We start from the raw sequence: 21,462 nt of genomic DNA on the forward strand, positions 1-21,462 counted from the left end.
TGGGTAAGTTAGGCTGACTCTCTTCCTCTTCCCTTGGCGTTTCTGGAGGCTCTAGCCTTAGGGAGGCCTCTCTTCTTAGAGGAGGCCTTGTGGCTAGAAGCCTTGTTTAATTCACCTCTGTGCCCCTCTGCTGAGCCTCTGAATCCCTACCAGGTTCGGGGCTCTGGTTTGAGCCAGAGTTTCTCTCTCTCAATCTCCCTACCTTCAACCTTCCTAATTGTAAATAAATAAACTCCCATAAAAGTCAATTTTGACTTGAGATTATTCCTTAATTGGGGAAATTTCCCCTGGTGACCACCTTTTAATATATTGAACCCATAAAACCCCTTTTTCCTCCTTACATTGGTTGATATTACAGGTATTCATCATTACTCTCATTTTACAAATGAAGAGACTATGAGGTTCAGAGACATTATATCGCTGGTATATTGTCATGCAATATCTGATCCAACATTTGAATCAGATTCCAATGCTGTATCCACTATGCCATGCTGCCTCACTTATATGCATTCTCCATGTACACAAAGAATATGATTTGATCTATAGCTTACTCAGTCTACACTGAGAGGAGTACACTTCCTTCATGAAGAGTTTCCAACACTAGAGGTATCAAAATACATGTACATTTCTACACATTTTCCCATTTCTATTTGAGACTGACACCACAGACTTTCACCAGTGGAATCACAGATCTAGCCAAACCAATTCATATCAAAAAAATGCCCTCTAATTTACAGACTAGCAAGGTATTTTATAATGGTACTTCAGTCTGCTAACAAGTTTATATAAAATTGTGATTTTATAAAGTTCTTTGAGGATAACTAAGAGACTGTGATGAGAATCCAAATAGTTAATATTTAAGTGTGTATAATTTTCTTTAAATGTATATAATAGATTTAAAAAACAAGATAAAAAGGAATGGAAACAGAAAAAGAGAGAAGACTAACTTTATAAAGATATGTTAACCAGAAAACACTAAAAGGACCAGCAAAGATTTTGAAAAGAAAAACATCACTTCATGACAGCAATAAAAAATAAAGAGTGCCCTACATGCTCAAGTGAACAGCCAAAACTGTGTGGCTTAGTGACCAGAAGTAACATTTCTGACATCTGGATAATTAAGATACATGTATGTGTATTTATATATGTATATATGTGGGGGGGTGTATATATGTACATATATATGTGTGTGTCACTCACACTTTCTAAAAATTGCATCAAGTTTGCAGAAACAATTATTGACTGTACTGAATTTAGTATCTCACTACACGAAGTACCAAATAATCAAATAATTTAATGAGAGTGATGATGACAATCAAAATTGCTATAATCATGTTTTAATACTTTAATAGGACAGACAAGTCCTACTGAAATGTCTGAGGGCATGCAGTCCCTGACTTACATGATGGCTGTATTGCATAAGTTTGCCAAAAAAATTGTTTTGGTGCTTTTTAAATTCACAATGCATTTTTAAATATGAAATGATATATATATCTATACACATACATATAAAAACTGGTCCAAACATTCTATTTAGTATAAATAGACCTATTAGAACTAGCAGTGTAGCGAGGGAAAAAGGATAGAAGAAATCTTCCCTTCTGAAGCAGGCCTTAGGCAAAATTTAGGTCTTTCTTCTTTTAAGCCCTGGCATTTCTCTTTCTGAATCTTTCATCAACATGCTAGTATACCTCTCACTTGGTGTCTGAGTGCTGCCCTAAGTCTACTACTACAACATATCACCCAGGTATTCATCATTTCCTCAAATGCTCCAGTCAGGCAATCCTGCTTATATTCCTAGTTACAACTATTATTTTCTAAGTGTAGGTCTATTTCAGTTAATTATTAGAAAGAAATAAGTCATGCTAATGTATAATAGTCCTTCAATCTTCCAAAAAGGGGTGAAATTTTAGACAATATGAAAAAAAATTAAAAAATCCAAGAAGTGTGTCTGAAGACATTTTGATGCATAATGGTCCACAATATAAAAAGGCCAGTCCTGCCAAGGAGCTTTCACTTTGGTTCAGTTCTTATATGCCAGTCCCATTTTCTTCTCTTTAATTCTAGCTTACATGGTATCAGAATGCCCCAACCTTTATTCACAGTAGCTCCCATGACAACATAGACTCTAGTGATAAGGATTCTAGCAAAGATTTAGGAAAATGAGGTAAAAGCATCTTTTTTTTTAAAGTGCATGTATTCCTTGTATGCTAGGGACTGCCATGTAACCAAAACACATGGATAGTACATTTACTTTATAATGTATATATTCTTATAACTACAAATACAACCTGATCACTTTAAATTTATCTCTTAACTGTAGCCAAGTTTTTTATTACATTAGTGTGCTGATAGTACTTAGGTAAAGTCACCTAGCAGTTTTGTGCCTCAGTTTCCTTTTCCTCAAATATCTATTGTACTTGCCTTATAATGTTGTTATGAGAAGAGAGTGAGATGATAGATGCCGGAATGCTTTGAAAAGTTAAAAGACAATGATGAAATATTTAAGGTACTATAAAGCCACAAAGACAAAGGTTTTTAATCATTACAAATCTGAGTATCTCTTAGCCTGACAAGGAAGTGTATTGAAATTGCTTATATTGGGGGCAGCTTGGTAGCTCAGTGGATTGAGAGCCAGGCCTAGAAATGGGAGATCCTGAGTTCAAATTTGGCCTCAGACACTTCCTAGCTGTGTGACCCTGGGCAGGTCACTTGACCCCCATTACCTAGCCCTTACTACTCTTCTGCCTTGGAATCAATACCTAGTATTGATTCTAAGATGGAAGGTAAGAGTTTAAAAGAAAAAAAAATTGCTTACAAGGACTCTGAAGAGTCCAGGTAAAACATTCTTTTTCCTATTAAATCTTACCACAGGCAGTTAGTAAGGCAGTGAAATATTCTATACCCCAAAAGCCACATAGAGAAAAAAAAAACCAATGGGTAAATGTCAAAAGTATGCAGGGTTACATGAAATACAGGTATCTATAGAAAAAGCTGATTATCATATGTCTAAAAATATCAAACTTTAAAATTTATCCCATATAAAATTATCTTTCCTAATATAAAGTTCTACTAGGTATCACTTAGTTGATATGACAAGTGAAAAAATACATTTTCTTCTTAGATTTTAGATAACTTTTTTGAAAATTTAATTATGGTTTAATCAGGGCTTTATGTTTATTGACTAAGTTTATTGTTACATTTTGCTGCTACAGTAAGCAAACATAATAGAATCAGTATGTTTGAAAACCTTACACAATACATATTTTCCAAATACACTAAGCTTGTTAAAATGCTATATTGATTGTGCCCTAAAGCAAGTTCTAATTTTGTCTGAACATTTTTCATTTCATTATTTGACTTTACAAAACAAAAAACTATGAACTCTGCTTTTGGCAATAAAGTGATATGATCTTTTAAATTTGTTCTAAAATACAAAAAAGGTAATATAGTTAGAGGAAAAGAGGAGACAGCATAGCATAAAGTTATTTGAGAAGAGATCTCACTAAAAATTATTATAAAATATACTCATTTATCTAGGGCAGCTAAGTGGCACAGTACATAGAGTTATCAGGCCTGGAATCCAGAAGATCTGAATTCAAATTTGACCTCATATTTACTGGCTATAAGACTGGACAAGTCATTGGACAAGTCACTATTTGCCACAGTTTCCTCCTCTGTAAAACGAGTTGGAAAACCACTCCAATATCTTTGCCAATAAAACTTTAAATGGGGTTATGAAGATCCAGATGAAACTAAAACAACAGAACAACAACATATTAATACATATTATGTACATTCTAGATCAATACTGATACTAATCCCCATTTTAGTGCACTTCCAATTCAGGTTCAGATATAAGATGTATATATTCCCCCACAAACCAGAGCTTAAACATTTCATGTTAGTAATTTCACAAAGATGTGGTTCCTCTCAGACCAAAGTGATCAATGATAAAGCTAAAAAATATGTAGTAGGAAGGTCCACACAGTAAATGCCTTTTGGACTTTGCAGTGAATTATTTTTCAAAAAAGCAATTTAAGTAAATACCCTAGATGCCATAATATACACATTTTTTCCTCTGCTGTGTGCCAACCAAGAGCCAATGGCTTCCCAACATATCAACTACTGTAAAAGAGCTAAGAAAAACTAGAAAGTTTATTATATATCTGAAAATGCATCATATACACTAGTGTAACTATGTAATTAATCTGTGGCTTCAATTACCAAATTTTAAGTTATTTATTATAAATAGACCCAAAAGTTAGTCCAAACAATTGCTATGCTGGGCTTTCTTTTTTCATCTAAGATATTATATTAAAATAAAATAGTCTATAAAAGCAAGAAAAAATTTTAAATCATATAAAATAACAGATTTTAGAGCTAGAAAGAACCTTAGAGATAGATAATTCAAGTTAACTTCCATTTGAATAAAGAATTGTTTTTACAGATAATCATCTTTTTAGTTCTTGCTTAAACATCTATAAGTAAAGGGAAGCTCATTACATCCCAATATAGACTATTCTGCAAAAACACCATTATGTGCCTACTATATGCAAGGCCCAAAAAATTTTTCTGCTTATGCCAAGCCATATCTGTCTTCCTACTTCTATGAACTGATTCTAGCACAGGCTTCAAGAATAAAAAAAACAACCTTATCCTTTTATGCAACAGCCCTTTGATTATTTGAAGGTGAATGACATATCTTTCCTAGAATTTTATTAAGCTCTTTTAAATTAGTTTTCATAGTTTAACTGCGTCCTCTGAAGTGATCTTTGTCCTCTCAATTCCTTTGTTCTCTGTAGCACTCTGATAGCACCACCGCATCATTTATTTTTTATTCAGGTTCACATATCATTTAGCCTGTTAGAATGTAAGCTCTTGAGGGCAGGGAGTTCATCTTAAATATCTCTTTATCTCACTCCAGTGTATATTACATTTCTTGTGCATAATACTTATCAGAGGGAGAGGAAAGGATACACTTTCCTGAACCCTCATGAATATGATTATCCTCCTCTACATGCATTTAAGTATATTGATATTATTCTTTGTGTGATACTCAGAACTAGACAATACACCATAAATATAGTCTGTCCTGTGCTGAATATAACAGAGCTATCATTTCTATGATCAGGATATTATGCTACTATATATTTACTAATGTACCTATATCATGTTAAGATGTTGGGTTTAGGGGGAGGAGGGCTGTTTTGCTACATCACTTTGCTGGCTCATATTGAAGTCTATAAGCAAATAAAGTCTTCTAAATTTTTTCCTCACATGTACAGTATATACTGTTGGACCAAGTCTTCCTCAACTCATATTTTTGTGAGAGTTTGCTTAACTTTTCCCTTTCACAACTAGTTCTGCAGGAGCTTTTTAATTTCTTTATTAATAAAAATATCTTAACTAAAAGAAAACATTAGTACACAGTTTTTCCCTTAAAAATCTTCTTTCTTAAAAAGAATTGTTGGTGGTAAAACAAAGATTCAGCAAGTTCTAGCTAGAAATATTGCTATAAAGTATTGATTTTTTACCAGACTCAATTGACTGAAAAGTTGTTTGTATAGCAATATTGGCCAAGCCAATATGCTGGAACAATTTTGTTACCCACAGTAATCAAGTGAATTTCTGAAGTATAATTATAATGTCATAAAACTAAAGTCAACATACCTCTTTTCTCCAAGCAATAAAGCTATAGGAGTTATAAAACAAAGGGAGGGGGAAAGACTATATAAATGAGATTTTAAAAAATGAAATTTAGTGTCTTTCAAGAACACCACTGCTCCCTTTCTCCCTCTTCCCTAAAGCCAAGGTTAGCATGAAATGTGATCAATACTTCAATCTCAATAAACTATTTCAATAATAGTTAATTCAGGTGGAAACAGAGGCTGAAAATTTCTGTTCAGTGACCTGTGACATCCTGTCATGTTTGCTGAATGACAATAATACATCATTGCCATAATGGATATGACTAAGTGTAAAGTTGCAGACAAGTGGGGAGGCAAGGAAAGAGGGAGGAAAGGAGAGAAAGATGCATCCAATCATATGAACTCAGGTTCATTCCTTTGGTTCTAATCAATACTACATACATTGTCTTCTGAAACAAATGTCTAATTGTGACCACTGAGAGAAGGGTGAAAGAGAAACATACATAATTAATTTTATTTGACAAATACTTATTGATTTTCTGAAAACATAAATATCTGCCTGTCATACGGTACTTTAATACAATCCAGCCATATATAAGTATTTAATTTTGGATTTAAATGTCTTGTTTGCTGGTTTAAAGCATATGCTCTTCAGTGCAAGGAACAGACTGTTCATCTGAATAGAAAGTTAAAGTTAAAATAAATCAAATAGTTAACCACAATCTTAGTTAGCATTAAGGCTGAATTTGAAATAGCAATCCTCATTTACAAGGCACATTTTGGGCAAAAAAGGAGATGATGTGGTGATGATGCCCTGAGTCTTTAAAGAGGTTAGTGAAGGGTAAGATCTTGAATGATCTTAGAAAAGGTATATTGTTTTGATTTGGTACCCTTAAATATTTTGTGGGATAGAAAGTTTAAGATCTTTCTTGCTATCATGAAATGTTCAATACATGCCACATAAAATAAAACAGAATAAAATGGAAAGATTTCCATTATCAGAAAATCAACTAAATGATGCCCCCTTTCTTTAAGACTGTTTATTAACCCTAGCTCCAAGTTTGAACAAATTAACCGATCTTTAATCTTGAAGAATTTTTAATTTTGTTCAAACATTCCCCTGCATTGATGCAAACGAGAATTCTTGTATAATTTCAAAAGAAGGTCTTCAAGAATTGTTGAGGAAGAAAAACTTATCACCCTGCATAACACCCTCTGATGAGCCTCTTTTAACTCAGCAAAGACAGTCCTTGGAAAACTGACATGCCTTTGGCTGTCCAGTTCTGGGCCCATACTTGCTATTACTGAAAAAAGTTTCTTGATTAATTCAATTCAAAAATATTTATTATGGACCTAATCTGCTCAGAGTATTATTCTAGGCCATGGGAATACAACAATAAAATGGAAGATGCCTCTGCCCACAAGGGGCTTACATTCTATTAGAGTATACAACATGTAAACAGAAAAGTAGAAATGATGATAACATGAGACAAGGCAAAGAGTGTTACTAGCTAAAGGCATCCAGAAAAGTGATACATTGGATATACTATCTAAATTGTTAACCTTGAATAAAACTAAGGATTCTAAAAAGGCTGAATTGAGTAAGAATGGCGTATGTGAAGGAAATATATAAGGAAAATACATTATTACTATAACTTCAATACTTTTAAAATTTCAACATCCTAAAATACATAAATCCTCAGAAATGGGCATTCTAAATCTTGTTAATAAAATTATCATTATAACAACATAAAGACAGAACAATACCAAGTGAAGGTATTAGAATTGTTTGATCTCAAAGGTTTTTCCTGGTTCTAAAATTTCATCATTTAAAATGCTTACTAATTGAATGAATGCCTCAACAACATTTCATTCCTAAGAATTCTGTATATAGCTGTATTTCCATTAAAAAAATAAAGCCAACTCACAGACCAAGAAAGTAAATAACCTAACATATGAGCCCTTGAGTTTATCCTGTTATCTTCTCAAAATAAATGGGACCAATTTACTTCCACTTCAGTGTTAGACACTATCACAGAACAGAGTGCTATAAAATATTGAATTGATCCTCTGTCATTCAACATCTTAAAATCTGAAATTACATGTCCACATTGAAGTCTATATTATCAACACTAACGATAGTACTAGCAAAGTCCAGATGAATGACAGGTGAGAAGAAATGTTTAATAGTCTGATCCTTATGAATAGACTAGTTTCTTGCCTTGCCTCACAGATAAAGGTTTTTTATAGTGTGATATTCTATGGATGACAGCTGTTGCTAAGACTACCTCCATAAATGGCTTATATCAGTGATGGGCAAGCTACAGTTGGAGGGCCAGATGCGGCCCCCTGAAATGTTCTATCCAGCCATGTGACATTATTCCTAATCTAACGAATACAACGAATAGGATACAATACAACGAAACTTCAAAAGAGCTGCCTTAGAAACAGACTAACAGATGAGCATTTCCTTTCCTTTGGCCCCCTCTTTAAAAAGTTTGCCCATCAATGGCCTATATAATTGATTAGAATTGTCCATTCTCTTAGAAGAAGGGCCTAAAACGATCAGGATAAGACCTTACACCAAAACCTTCTGGCTATAAATCTATAATCATATAATTTGGTTAGAAAAACTTAATTTCATTTTCATGTAAATACTTGTTTACAGAATTCTGTCCCCAGTACTGTGCAGCTTTCTCAGTGATTGAAACAAAGTCCTTCAATTGAAAGGAAGGAGTATTTTGACTTCAAGGAACATGTAATCTAGTGGGAAGGAAGCAATACACGTTTTAGTCCTAACTGTGGGCCTCAATGCTCTTAGGCAAATTATTTAACCTCTTTGTCACTCAGATTCCTTATCCACAGAAAATGAGGCTAATAGCACCTTCACAGATAATGTGAAAATATTTGAAGAGTCTTTTTTTTTTAGTCTTTAGTGTAAGATATTGAAAGGTATCATAGTTTTAGTGTATAGAGCACTTGCCTTGAGTCGAAAGCCAAAGGTTGAAGTCCTACCTTTGATAACTACTAGATGTACAAGAAAAAGTTAGTCTCTCAGTGCCCCAGTAATGCAGAATTATAGATATAGTAGGAAAGGACTTTGAAGGCCCTCTAGTTCAATCTGGTTATTCTGCACCTGAGGAAGCTGAGGCCCAGAAAAGTAGGACAACTTGTCTAAGATCATACAGCTAGTAAATGGTTGAACCAGAATCTGACGCCTAGTCCTTTGACTCATAATCTATCTTTGTGGTATAGACTCATTCTCTAAAACTGTGTTCCATACAAGCTGCCAACCTGTAAAGGGAGTTCCCACAATGGGAGTTGCCTACACTAGTGAAATCATCAGTCTGGAATCCCTTAAAAATATATATCAATAGACATGAAATGACTAGAAAAATAATATTTGCATTATATTTTGTATTGTATTATAAATTAAAGTGTTATAGAAGTAATTAGGTACCTAAATAGGAAGCTTCTATTGTTTTGTTTCAACTTCTCTTTTCCTAAATTTTTCTTTTTAGAAACAGAGAACATATTTGAACTATTTCTTAGTTTTGGATGTTTTCTCTATAAACTACCAAAACTAAATCAGTAACTCCAAGAAAAGACATCAGTTCTTTAAAAGATCTACCTAGAGGAGGAAGCTAGGTGACTCAATGGATAGAGAGTCAGGCCTAGAGATGAAAAGACCCTGGTTTCAAATCTGACCTAGACACTCTTCCTAGCTGTATGACCCTGGGCAAGTCACTTAACACCCCTCTTGCCTAACCCTTACCACTCTTCTGCCTTAGAACCAATATATAGTGTTGACTCTAAGATGGAAGATAAGGCTTTAAGACAATAAAAATAATAAGAAATAATAAGAAAATCTACCTAGTTTAAATATGAAAAGTAGCAACTTTTTTTCTTGTCTATTTTATTAGGCTTGTCTTCTCCTTGGTAGGAATATCTCCAAATTTAGAAAAGATGGAAATATTATTAACTATTAATAATATCCATTTCAGTCTTACAGAATACCTTCCTTCTAAAAAATTCAAAACCTATGACTAACATTCATACTCAAAATCTTCCTTTTCCTCCCCATAAAAGTGGGAAAGTACTGGCTGAAGTTTAAAATTTTTGCCTTGCATTTATTAGTCATTACATATCACAAGAAAAAATTAAAAGCCATTAGGTAGTTTTGCTACTAAAGTATAGATTTAAAAACATTTATCTCACTTATTTAGTGAACTCTGTTAATACATTCAGTTTGTTTTAAAACCTACAGTTTTAATAGTTAATGCCATTAAAATAAAGTCAGTATAGAAGGAAGTCAAACACAAAATATCAAATGATTGTTTTTCAGAGACATGGGTAAAGAGAATCCCCATTTACTGTCAAGTTATACCACAGCTATGCTGACTCACAAACTTGAATATTCACTCATTGCCAATAATAATCAAGCCTTACCAAGGACCTGGAGGACTACAAGTGAGAATAAATATTAGTGATAAAGGAAGAAATAAGCCAGTCAACAAGAAATAAGACTTTCCCTGTCTCTTTCCCAAGGATTATACAGAGCAGGTAAAGCAAATGAAATTATCTTTTCTTATTCTTTGGAAGTTCACTATAAAATTATGAAGTATTAAAGCAATGATGATGATCACTCAATATGGCTAAGCAGCCATATTTATAACTCTGTATTAAATTATATTAATGTTAGTACAAGAGCATTAACTACATCAGTCAAATGAATTCTTAGGATAACTTGGTAATAATGTCTCCATAGAATTTCATCTAATTAAATGGAGGCATCTGGTAGTGCAGTTGATAGAACACACTGGGCCTAGAGTCAAGAAGACCTGAATTCAAATCTATCCCCACATATTTGCTAACTGAATGATCCTGGATAAATCATTTAAGCTCTGTTTGCCTTAGTTTCTTCAACTATTTAATTGGGACAATAATAGCTATCTCAGAGGGCTATTGTGAAAATCAAATGAGATCTTATTTGTAAAAAGCTTTTATTACAGTACTTGACATATAGTAGGTACTATATAAATGTTAGCTATTATACAAATGCTTATACCCTTAAATAATGTGCTAGGGACATGTAGGAAAAATGTTGGTCCCAATGAAGGAAGATGATCTAGGTATGCCTAAAAGTATTGTTAAAAGGATTATTTATGCTATAATATTTATTCAAAAAGGAAAAGTTTTTGCCTCCACCATCTTGCACACCTCTTTACATAATAAGTTTGTTATATACTGAGGACTCCTTATAGGGGTGGAGATCCCAAAATCTTTTTTTTAAAAAAACAAAAAACTAAAAACCTTACCTTCCGTCTTGGAATTAATACTGTGTATTGGTTCCAAGGCAGAAGAGCAATAAGGGCTAGGCAATGGGGATTAAGTGACTTGCCCAGGGTCACGTGGCTGAAAAGTGTCTGAGGCCATATTTGAACCCAGGACCTTCCATCTCTGGGCCTGACTCTCAATCCACTGAGCCACCTACCTGCCTCACAAAATCCTCTTTGATAGTATTTCCTCCCATCTAGGTCCTTTTTGCCCAGAGATCAACAAACCAAGGGCAAAGGCAGAAGATAAAAAGTTTAATTATCATCAGCTGACAAGCATCCACTAGATCTTCCAGAGAAGGAAAGGGCACACCACTTCAGTATGCTTGCCAAGGAAACCCCATGGATAACTATGATCCATGGGGTCACGAAGTCAGACAGAAGTGAATGCCTGAACAGCAACAAAAAGATGGACAGTTGCCAGGTGACTAGCTATTCTGCAGAACAGAGGAAGATACACTCAACACATATAGGGTCTTGTACAACTTAAGGGCAGGAGGCAGGGCTGATCATGTGAGGCTACTCAAACACTTTACTTCTGAGGTTGAGTAATAGGTCCAGAAGTCAAATGATTTGGGGATGGAAAGGAGACTGTCTTAACTTTGGAGTAACCTTGGCATCCCCCAAGATTTGACTTGTTCTCCACCCAAGATCAGGTCTATTGAGTGTTTCTCTGCAGTTAATTTAATCAGAATGTTTAGGTCAAACTGGAGGTCTAAAATAGCATAGGCCTCCTATTGAGATAGAATCAGACTGAGAGTCTGTCTTTAATCACAGAACCCTACAGATTACTCTTCTTTGAGCTCTAAGGCTCCTATTTCAGGGGAGATGTTTCCTCCAAATTCACTGCCTACAAATTTGGTACATTTCCTCCAAACAACTAAGAAGACACATCAAATTCTCAAATATGGATGTTACCTTTAATGCATGCAATCCTGAAGAACTAAGACTTTTCTTGGTCTCCATCCTAATATATATTAATTCACTGTATGGCATTCAATTAAAAATATAAGCATATTTTAAGAGTTATATATTATTTTTGATGAAATAAAACTTAAAGCTGGAAGAGGCAAGACATGCGGTTTAAACAAAGTGAGAATGCCATGTTTCTAGACTATATCTGAACATGGTAAAAAATCACTAAGTTCATTTGGGATGGAAATATTCCCTACCATTTCACTGGTGATCAACTTTCTTACTTTTGCTATTTTTTTTCTCTACCCTTCAAATATTTTATCATTGCCCAAGCACCAAAGAATAATCAGAGAAAGAACAGAATATAAGTCCTCGAGCATATCTGCAACCCATCCTTAAAGAAGTCAGAAATAACAAGGGGGGGGGGAACAGAAATGAAGAAAAGTCACTTAGGGAAAACTAGAAGCACCTCTGGAGGGACAGTCAGGGAGAAATGGAACTATGGTCTTCAACCTCTTAAAAAACTGCAAGCACTTTTGTTCTACTATTAAAAAATAAATTTTTAATTAAAAAATAAATCCATAGGAACTTAGTTGTAAATATATTATTTTTCACAAAAGATCAGCCTTTTTCTCTTCTCTAGAACACTATGACAGAAGCATTTTGACTTCAGGACAGGTGCTGACAAACTTTGAATACAGATAGTAACAACGCAACTGGAAACCAAGTCTTTGGCCATCAAGAGAGCTCAGAAGATTGGACTCAGGCTAAGGACCTGTGTCCTTCAGAAAGACATCTGATTTGGTCTAACCAAGTGGCGATATCCCCTCATGGTATCGGAGGACATGCCCCTTTTTGCAGTTATAGTGCAGTTTTTATCTGTATTCATGCTATTAGTCAGAACTTAAGGATCTAAGGATATTATTAACCAATTAGAAAATAAATGGGTTATTTTACAACTTTGGAAATATATGTTACTATCAAAGTTAAAATGTCTAAGGTATAAACAAGATCCTAATAGGATGCAGGGTTACTGTATATATGGTAAACAGCTCTCTGGAGGAAAGCTTTATTACTCCCTCAGGGCTTTCTTACAGAGTATGGATTTCTTAATTCCTAGTGGAATATTTTTCATACACCACTGAAGACTATTAAGTACCAGATATTACATTATGTAGTTTAAACTTTTCACTACTGTATGAGAAAGACTTCCCTGTAGAGAAAACTACTTCTTTACTGTTACAATTTTTTAAATATTAAAATGAACACTCCTTCAGGGTATAAGTATAGCAACCGAAATTTGGAAGAACTTTGTAACTTAACATATTCATCAATGTGTAGAAAATCTCTCAGGGGAGTAGAGTGAGGAAAGAAGGAAATACAACAGGAAGAAGGCTTTTTAATAACTTTCAGAGTGTTGACACAGGGCAAAGCAATGGTATTTATACGGTTTTGCGTCCATTGGGCATTGATGTAAACAGAGGACTAGCATAGGGTGCTAGCAAGTTTAAAAGGAATAATGGTATTAAAAAAGTGTGAAGGAAAAATGCATTAAATTTCAAGCCAGTTAAAGGTGCACTTGCTAAAGGTGGCCTATTAACTGTTCACCCAGGAGAGACTCAGACTCAGAAATATTAAAAAGGCAATATAAATGCACCATTCCACCATTGCTGAGGAAATAGATTCCTTGCAGAATTCTGGAGCCAAATATGAAAATAAAATCTAAGAGCAGATGGTCATTTTAACATCTCTGTTACAGACAGCCTGAATCACCTTTTGGTTAAACTGGATCCAGAAAGTTTAAACAAAATGGACTACTCACTTGTAGACTGTGCCTCCATTGCCATGACCGAGGGTGTCTCGATACCGTATGTCTTGTTCATTCATCTCCACAAGAAAGAAAGAAAAACAAAAGGGGTGTCATGCTGTGGATGGAAATGTCAAGGAAAAGCCACTCTGGGCCATAAACAACAAGCAGTCTGGGTCATTTCAAGTTCAGCTGCAAGAACGAGAAGATCAATACAACATTTGCTGTCCAATTTATAAAAGACGATACCAAGGGACAAAGTGATGGAAAGTTTAATGACAATTTGTTTGCCTGGGTCATTTCATTAAAGTTTGATAAAAGGTGTCAAAATGGAATGATATAACATAGCTCAAAAGGGTCAGGTCAGAGATACTGATAGGAAAAGGATCCCCAGTACTGCACTGAACCAAAGCCAAATAACAATGAACACAGCCAAAGCCAAAGTTGAAAAGAAAAACACAAATATACAAACCACAGATAATACTGGCATCTTATAAATGATCGGTAAAGCAACCCATGCTAAGAGCACTCAATAACCCTAAAGTTAATACACAACAGACTAATTGGATAACCTACGGTGATTTTCCAAATGCAAGATAAAGCTGCACTCTGCAAATGGTATTAGTATTCAGCGCTAACATAGTGACATAATGCCAGGTGGAAGTCATACTATGCCAATGGAAAATATCCAAGTAATGCATTTTAAAATGCACATGTTGTCAGATATTACAGTGAGCAGAAGGGGAAAATGGTATAGAAATGTAACACCAACAAGCCAAAGTCATTTTTGTTCATTCAGTACACAATGAAAATATTCATTTGACTTTTCAATTCTTGTGGCTCCTCGCAATCTTTTCTAACATAAATACTAACCAGATTTGTATTGGGTGGAAGGTGCTTCATTTTAGCACTCACTAAATAACAATTTAGAGTTTTAAGGTACTTTTTAATAAACTATTACTGTCTGCAAACTATTACTGTTAAGACCAATCAGATTCTATTTGATGCTGTCAATAATTTTCTACAAACTTGGTCCAGTCACTCAAAAATTCACTGCCAACTTTATTCACTAAAACAAATTCAATAAAAGTCCTGTTTCCCATATAGCTAAAGCCAAAGAAAAGCCATAGTAATCCCTGAAAAAAAAACCCTGAAAAAATCAATTTCCAGGGAATTGTATAGCCTTGCAAGGGCAGAAAATGGATGGAGTTTTTAATTCAATATCATCTGGAAAAAAATAGTTTGCTTTCAGAGCATTATAGTAATGCTTTAAATATTTTGCTCTATTCTAAACTTCAACCAAATGAATAAAGCAGAACTTCATTTATCAAGGGAAATATTTTTCTTCTATACATTTAGAGGTTGAAGCTTCTGAGAGCTGTGATAATTAGAAGTACAGTGCAGGTTACAGAAACAGCTTCCTTCCCAAGCCATTCTACAAACAATCCTAAAAAACATATTGACAGATTAATGTGTAGAGGCCAGTTCAACACCCAAATTAATTGTAGTACAAACTGATTGATGCTATTTACAATCAGCTAATTGCTGCAGTTAGTTCAGTGGAGAAAAAAAGCCAAACAAAACAGAGAAAGTGGCTAGTATTTTTCCCATTGGGGGAATTTCTATGGTTTACCAACTTCATGTTACTGATGAAGATAGAAAAAAATGCATCATATGATCACCTGTGTGAGATATGTGTTGGTAAGGAACATCAAGTTAAATTTCATTTGTTAGGATTAATTGGATAGAATGCAAATCTGAATTTTAGAGTTATTTTATTTAAATTTTATATCTTTATTTTATTCCAATAAATTTATATATAAGTTTTCCAATGTTATATGATTCATGTTGTCTCTCTCCCCTCTTCCCTCCTCCCTCCCGGAGTTGAAAAGCAATTCCATTGGGTTATACATGTATTATCACTCAAAATATATTTCCATATTTGAATTTTAGAAGAACTGCATTCTCATTTTTTAAGAACATTTTAAAAGTAGAATAATTTGAAGCACTAGCTTCTTAGTCAAAGTTCTGCTGGATCTCTTTAATGAAGACAGAATTTGTCATTAATAGTATCTATTGGCAAATCAACAATCCAAAAATTATTGTAAAAGGTTTTTTTAAGTAGATTAAATATACCTCCAGCAATGTAGTTTGTGCTATTAATTTTCTTAGCAAGCCCACATGCAGAATACTATTTTTAGAAAAAGGAAATTTCAACCTCATTCATGTTAAAATATCATAAATTCTAATTTAAAAGTATTCAAAATGATAGGATAAATGGGCCTCAATCCAAAAGTTTGAAGGATTCTCTGGGGTTAGGGAAATGGAGCTAGCATTAGCCTTTCCTATGCTCAGTAATTTCATGATTAACAATCTAACTTCTCCTTACCAGTAATACACATCCTGGATATCATAAGCTTTCAGGAAATCAAAAGTATCCCACTCCCCTCAAGAAAAGGTCAGAAATCCTTGGTCAAGTGCACCAGGACAAGCCAAGAAAAAAATGAATAAATGTACTGCTTATACCTTTAACACTGACGGGAGAAGTGAGGTAGAAAAGGAGCGGTATTCTTTCACCTACTGCTTGTCCCAAGTCCTGGCCCTTTCTTAGCTAGTACCCAACTTTCAAAGTTAAGGAATGATAAATTCTCAATACTTGTAACTAACCTGAAGTAGTAAACATCCAGTAAAAAGGAGATTAAGAAGACTGGCTTTGAAGGCAGAGAATCTGAGTTTAAATCCCAATTCCTCTCTAGGGCTCAGTCCAACAGTAGAGGTACACTATATTAGATGTCCTATAAGGTACCTTCCTAGTTCTTGCTCTATGATCCTATAATCCTCTAAGAGATAAACAACAGAGAGTGTGGTCAGGAGTTAGACTGAGAACACAATGAATGTTAAATGCAAAGAGTGAAAATCAAGGTGGAAATTTAGTATCTCACAGATAGCCTGAAAAGTCTAGTTCAGAAAAGGGACAGAATGAAATAAGCTCTAACAAATTAGCATGAGGCAGAAAATGAGGTTGGGTCAGAAGAGGAAGTTGACTTGCAATTAGCATAAATATTGGTTAATACATCTCCTTTATATCTGGAAATATTACAGACTCGATTCATCTATAATCTGTATTATTTTTTATCCCATTTGGGTAATCTACTGAAAATTTCCCCTCCTTTAAGAATATCACAATCAAGCTTAAGAACTCTGAGGGTTTCATATTTATGATAAAAATTTTGTCAAGTTTTTATATGTCTTAACTATGACAAAACCATTTAAAGTAAACTCATCAAAAAGCACTCCCTAGAGAAACTTTTCATTCTTTAAGTTTTCAGTTGATATAGATGTAATTATTCTTCCCAAAAGTAAGTATAGAAATTCAATTTATTTCGGTTAAACTGTTAGAAGCCTGTTCAATAAAGGATGAAAATATTACATTAATATGTGTTGGGCATCCAGTTTGAGATTTTCTTAAAAAAAATGAATCACAATTTTGGAATTGGAGTAGACTTCAGAGATTACCTGATATGAACCATCTCAACATAAAGATGAGTAAACCAATCCAGACACAAAGTCTAGTTCTGTGTAATTTCTTAAGAAGTTTAACTTGGGTAGAAACCAGAATGGGAAAAGCTCTTTGTTATAAAAGTTCAGAGGAAAAAATAGGAGTGCTATCTCACCAAAAAAAGTAAGTTTTTAAAAGACAAAGGAATATGCAAATTTATTTTTTTCATCCAAGAAATAAACAAAATTACTCAATAAAGAATAGCAATGTACTTTGTTCCATATTAATATGGCTGATTAATGAAGAATAATAAACACTGAGTGGGGGAAAAGGGAAGGAAGAGAGAAGGAAAAGCAGAGATACATATGGAATATATGAACTGGTAAGATGTCAACCGGACAGATAAGCCCTAAAATTGGCAGAAACAATTTTCACTGAAGAGCACCCCCAAAAAAAAGAGAAAAAATAAAAGTGACCAAAAGAGTAAAAATAATACATTTGTCTGTGCATATGTGGAGAAGTGATATTTAGATGGGGAAAGAAAAACAGAGAAAGTAATATATGGGGCAAAATGTTAAAGATTTTTCTAGTTGGCTTGAGAGGAAGTAAGATTCATATGTGAATGCAGAAAAATAGAAGTATGTTACAGTCTGGCATTAGGCTTCTAAGTTAAATAGGAATAGTCTCATTCAAGTTTTGCTGATTCAATGTGAAGTTTCACATACAAATGTCAAAGCTAGCATAAGATAGATTATCTATGTGGATGTATTTTTAACTTATTTAATAACACAAAGAATTTTTATAAAGTGGTAAATGTCTTAGAACAACCCAAAGTCATAGGATAAGGATTAATTCTATATCTGTGAATTTATGATTGACCAGGAATAATAATGCCCTTCTCAAATTAGATTAATAGTCTAAGTAATGGGCAGGAAAGCAGGGAAGACATTGGAGAAAAGATCCAATAAAGGACTTCCTTATTAGAACTACGTGCTGCAGTCTTACCTTTCCAAATTACTCCTAATCAGCTGCCAAGCAAGTAATGATATGGAAGAGATGATACTGTACTAGACTTGGGGGAAAGGGGGAATGCAAGTACATGCTAGAAAGCACATGAGATACTGCTTAACTTATGTCTAATAAATATGCAAAAATTAATTCATTTTATGTCTTTTTAACTGGAAAAATGGAACCTGCCATCATATACTGATAATATAAAAGCAATGACTCCACCACCAAAAACTAAATGCTCAGCTTTAAAAGATGAACTTGATTGGACCCAAAATTAATGGAATTAATGCGAAAAATGAAATAGAACTCAATTATGGATCAGCAAACAAAACATGCTTTGTTTATGTTTGCTTGTCTTTGGAAAAATCAGTGCTCATCTCTTAGAAATCATTAAAGCCAAAATGCTCAATTAATCCTTATTTCATATGTAAAGCTCTGACAGAAACTAAGTCCTATCACTGGACCTTTGCCTCACAAATCGAAGCAATAACAGTTTCAGAAAGCAGTCACACTCTATGAGCAGACAATTGGAAAGATTTAGTAAATCCCACTTTATAGAGCAGAGACTAATCGGAAAACACAAGCCAGTCAAATGTTTCTTATGAACTGTTGACACTATATCAATGCTGAATCAATTGGTGGCATTTACTCTGAGTGACAGAAAAGAAATAAATATTTATATCACATAACCTATATCAATGAACCTAGGCAGAAAGCTATTTCTAACCTGTCAATATTTGATTAACTTGAAGAATCATGTCCCTTTCTTTTAATGATTAATATGAATTCCTTATTAAACCTAAGTGGAGACTAGTGGAAAGGCAAATCATTATTAATGCTTGAGAGCATAAACCACCAAAATAAAAATAAAAAAAAAAAACAACTACTCTCCAAGTGTTAAAGTAACACCAAGTGTGACTTATATCTCTTACACCAAGTAGTGCCAGCATTCAAGCCAGAAGCCTACCAAATCACCTCACTGCACATTGCCACATGACTCTGCAGCATCACTCACACTTGAGTTATCTAACATCATTCACTCTTGGGTAACCCAACAACATTCACTCATTCACTCATTAACTCCGGCATGTCCTTATTCACTAAATGAAGCACATTTGAAGGAGTTCTTTGATTAATTCCTAATATTCTTTTCTTTAGTTAAAACTGAAAAGCCTTGTTTTTAATCAGCAGGGATATCATAGCTCTCAGAGACAAACAAAAAATTGAACATAAAAGTTTCAATTCTCTTTATCTTCAAAAAATTTCCCATTAAAATTTATATTTTAACAAAGATGACTGATCTATGTATGATTGAACATTCTCAATAAACTTGTTTTACTCCATAGTGGGTAAAGACTGATGATTTTTAAAAAATAAATCTATCACGATTAATTGGCCATTACCCAAGCAGAACAAAGTCATACCAGTGTTTCCACTTTGGGACAATTTTGAAATAATTGTTTTATTCTTTTAAAAAGGGTATGTTCTCTGTAATTAAAAGTGAATTAAATAAATATCAGAATGAAAACACAGTGAAAACAATGTGTATTCTATTCTTAAATCTGCTTTGTGGCAAATTTTGTTTCAAACCAGTATAAATCAATGTGCACAGGAAAAGGGTCATGTGTATTATATACAGCCAATTCCTCTGATTGATTAAACTGAAATATATTAGAGAATTACTGAGTCCATGAAAATTATATATAATGTTTCTTATTAGTATGAGTGGTCTAATTGATATATTCTGAATAACCATCAGAACACTGACAAATTTGCTTCTATTTTTGCAGCACCCCTCTCATCCCAAACAAAACTCCTCATCAACCCTTTCTAACAGTATTCGAAAGATTCTGTGCTAAACAAACAAGGTTTCCAGTGATTCTGCTGCTGCCATAGTCATCTTTTAAAGGGGCAAATGTCTATTAGGTCACAACGTTACAGGTGATAGTAAAGGACAAGCGTGAAGAGCCAGCTTTGTCTTCTTGACATGCTCCACTACAAGTACTCAATTCATGAAATGCCAATGAGGCTTGGAGAGGTCAGTGTGGGAAGGCACTGAATACGCATCTGAGATAATTAAGATTTCAGCCTTCGAAACATGGAGGGGAAGTGAACAGCAGTTAAGAAAATCAATAAGAGTCTTTTATTTGCAGTGACACAGATGTCTCAGTCAATAGAGCCTAATAGGCAGGCTTGATCGCAATGGACAGGTGCCTGCCTCCAAGGCTATCAAAGGGCTCCCACTATAACAAACATTAAAACTTATTTATGTTGCTATTGAAGATCTAGCATCCCCTACGTGGCTTAATTTACCAGTATACATTTAAAATCATTATACTACTTTAGATCTGTCCATCTACCTGAATCAAAAATAGAAAGAAATGACTGGCCTAAAGGCCTACCTGTCCATCAATTGCTAGTTGAGGCCATTCAACTTCAGATGGCCCACTGGGTAGACCAAGGTCACCTAAAGCAGAGGAATCGTAAATGCCAGAAAGTCTGCTATAACTCTGTTCTCCTAAAAAGCCAATGTTAACTTCAAAGCAAAATGAGGCGTTAGCAATGAGATGGTCTCTCTCTTTCCCTTTTCTAAAGGCCAAGGAAGAAAGAGAGTAACTAGTGACCTTCGAAATGCAAAGGTCATTTGAGCAACCCAGGGTCAACACAGTTATTCGGAACTGATTAACTTTTTTTTTGAATGGAGGTGGCAGTAGGGTAGATATGGTGCTTCAATCTATTGGGAGTGAAAATCCATTAGCACTATTTGAAAAATGGGCTATAAATTGTTCTGCCAATCAAATTAAACCATGTAATTCATTTATGACAAAGATATTCATGGACTCTATGTTTATAAAAACAAAATGGCTAAAAAATTGAACAGTTACAAGTCACTGTTGTATTTATATCTTAATATTTAATGACACCTACCTGGCCATTGGCTAATATTTTTTTCAATTCAGCAGAAGACTTCTTTAAGCTGGAAAAGCAAGATATGTTTAGTGACAAGGTGATCTGATAGCACTAAGCTTCATACTGAGAAACACTAGACACAAAGTAACTTTGCTTTCACATATGGATAAATGGAACATTTTTTTTTATAATTCTATTTTCTCAATGTAGTTTTGTTTTTGTTTTTGTTTTTGTTTTTTTGGTTTAATTTTTTAAACCCTTAACTTCTGTGTATTGACTTATAGGTGGAAGATTGGTAAGGGTAGGCAATGGGGGTCAAGTGACTTGCCCAGG

At 34.1% G+C, this 21,462-nt stretch overlaps 1 protein-coding gene across 3 annotated transcripts in view; it reads right to left on the reverse strand.

Annotated features, from left to right (window-relative positions):
- Positions 1-21,462, reverse strand: part of MAP2K5 (mitogen-activated protein kinase kinase 5) — a 334,021-nt gene that overhangs the window by 220,467 nt on the left and 92,092 nt on the right. For all 3 annotated transcript variants that reach the window (XM_044665328.1, XM_044665329.1, XM_044665327.1), the window contains 2 exons: positions 21,148-21,196; positions 13,725-13,789 (listed from right to left, as the gene is read on the reverse strand). In XM_044665328.1, the coding sequence (XP_044521263.1) occupies positions 13,725-13,789; positions 21,148-21,196 (114 nt within the window). The remainder of the gene's footprint in view (positions 1-13,724; positions 13,790-21,147; positions 21,197-21,462) is intronic.

Source organism: Gracilinanus agilis, chromosome 2 (genome assembly GCF_016433145.1).
Source record: "Gracilinanus agilis isolate LMUSP501 chromosome 2, AgileGrace, whole genome shotgun sequence".
Lineage (NCBI taxonomy): Eukaryota > Metazoa > Chordata > Mammalia > Didelphimorphia > Didelphidae > Gracilinanus > Gracilinanus agilis.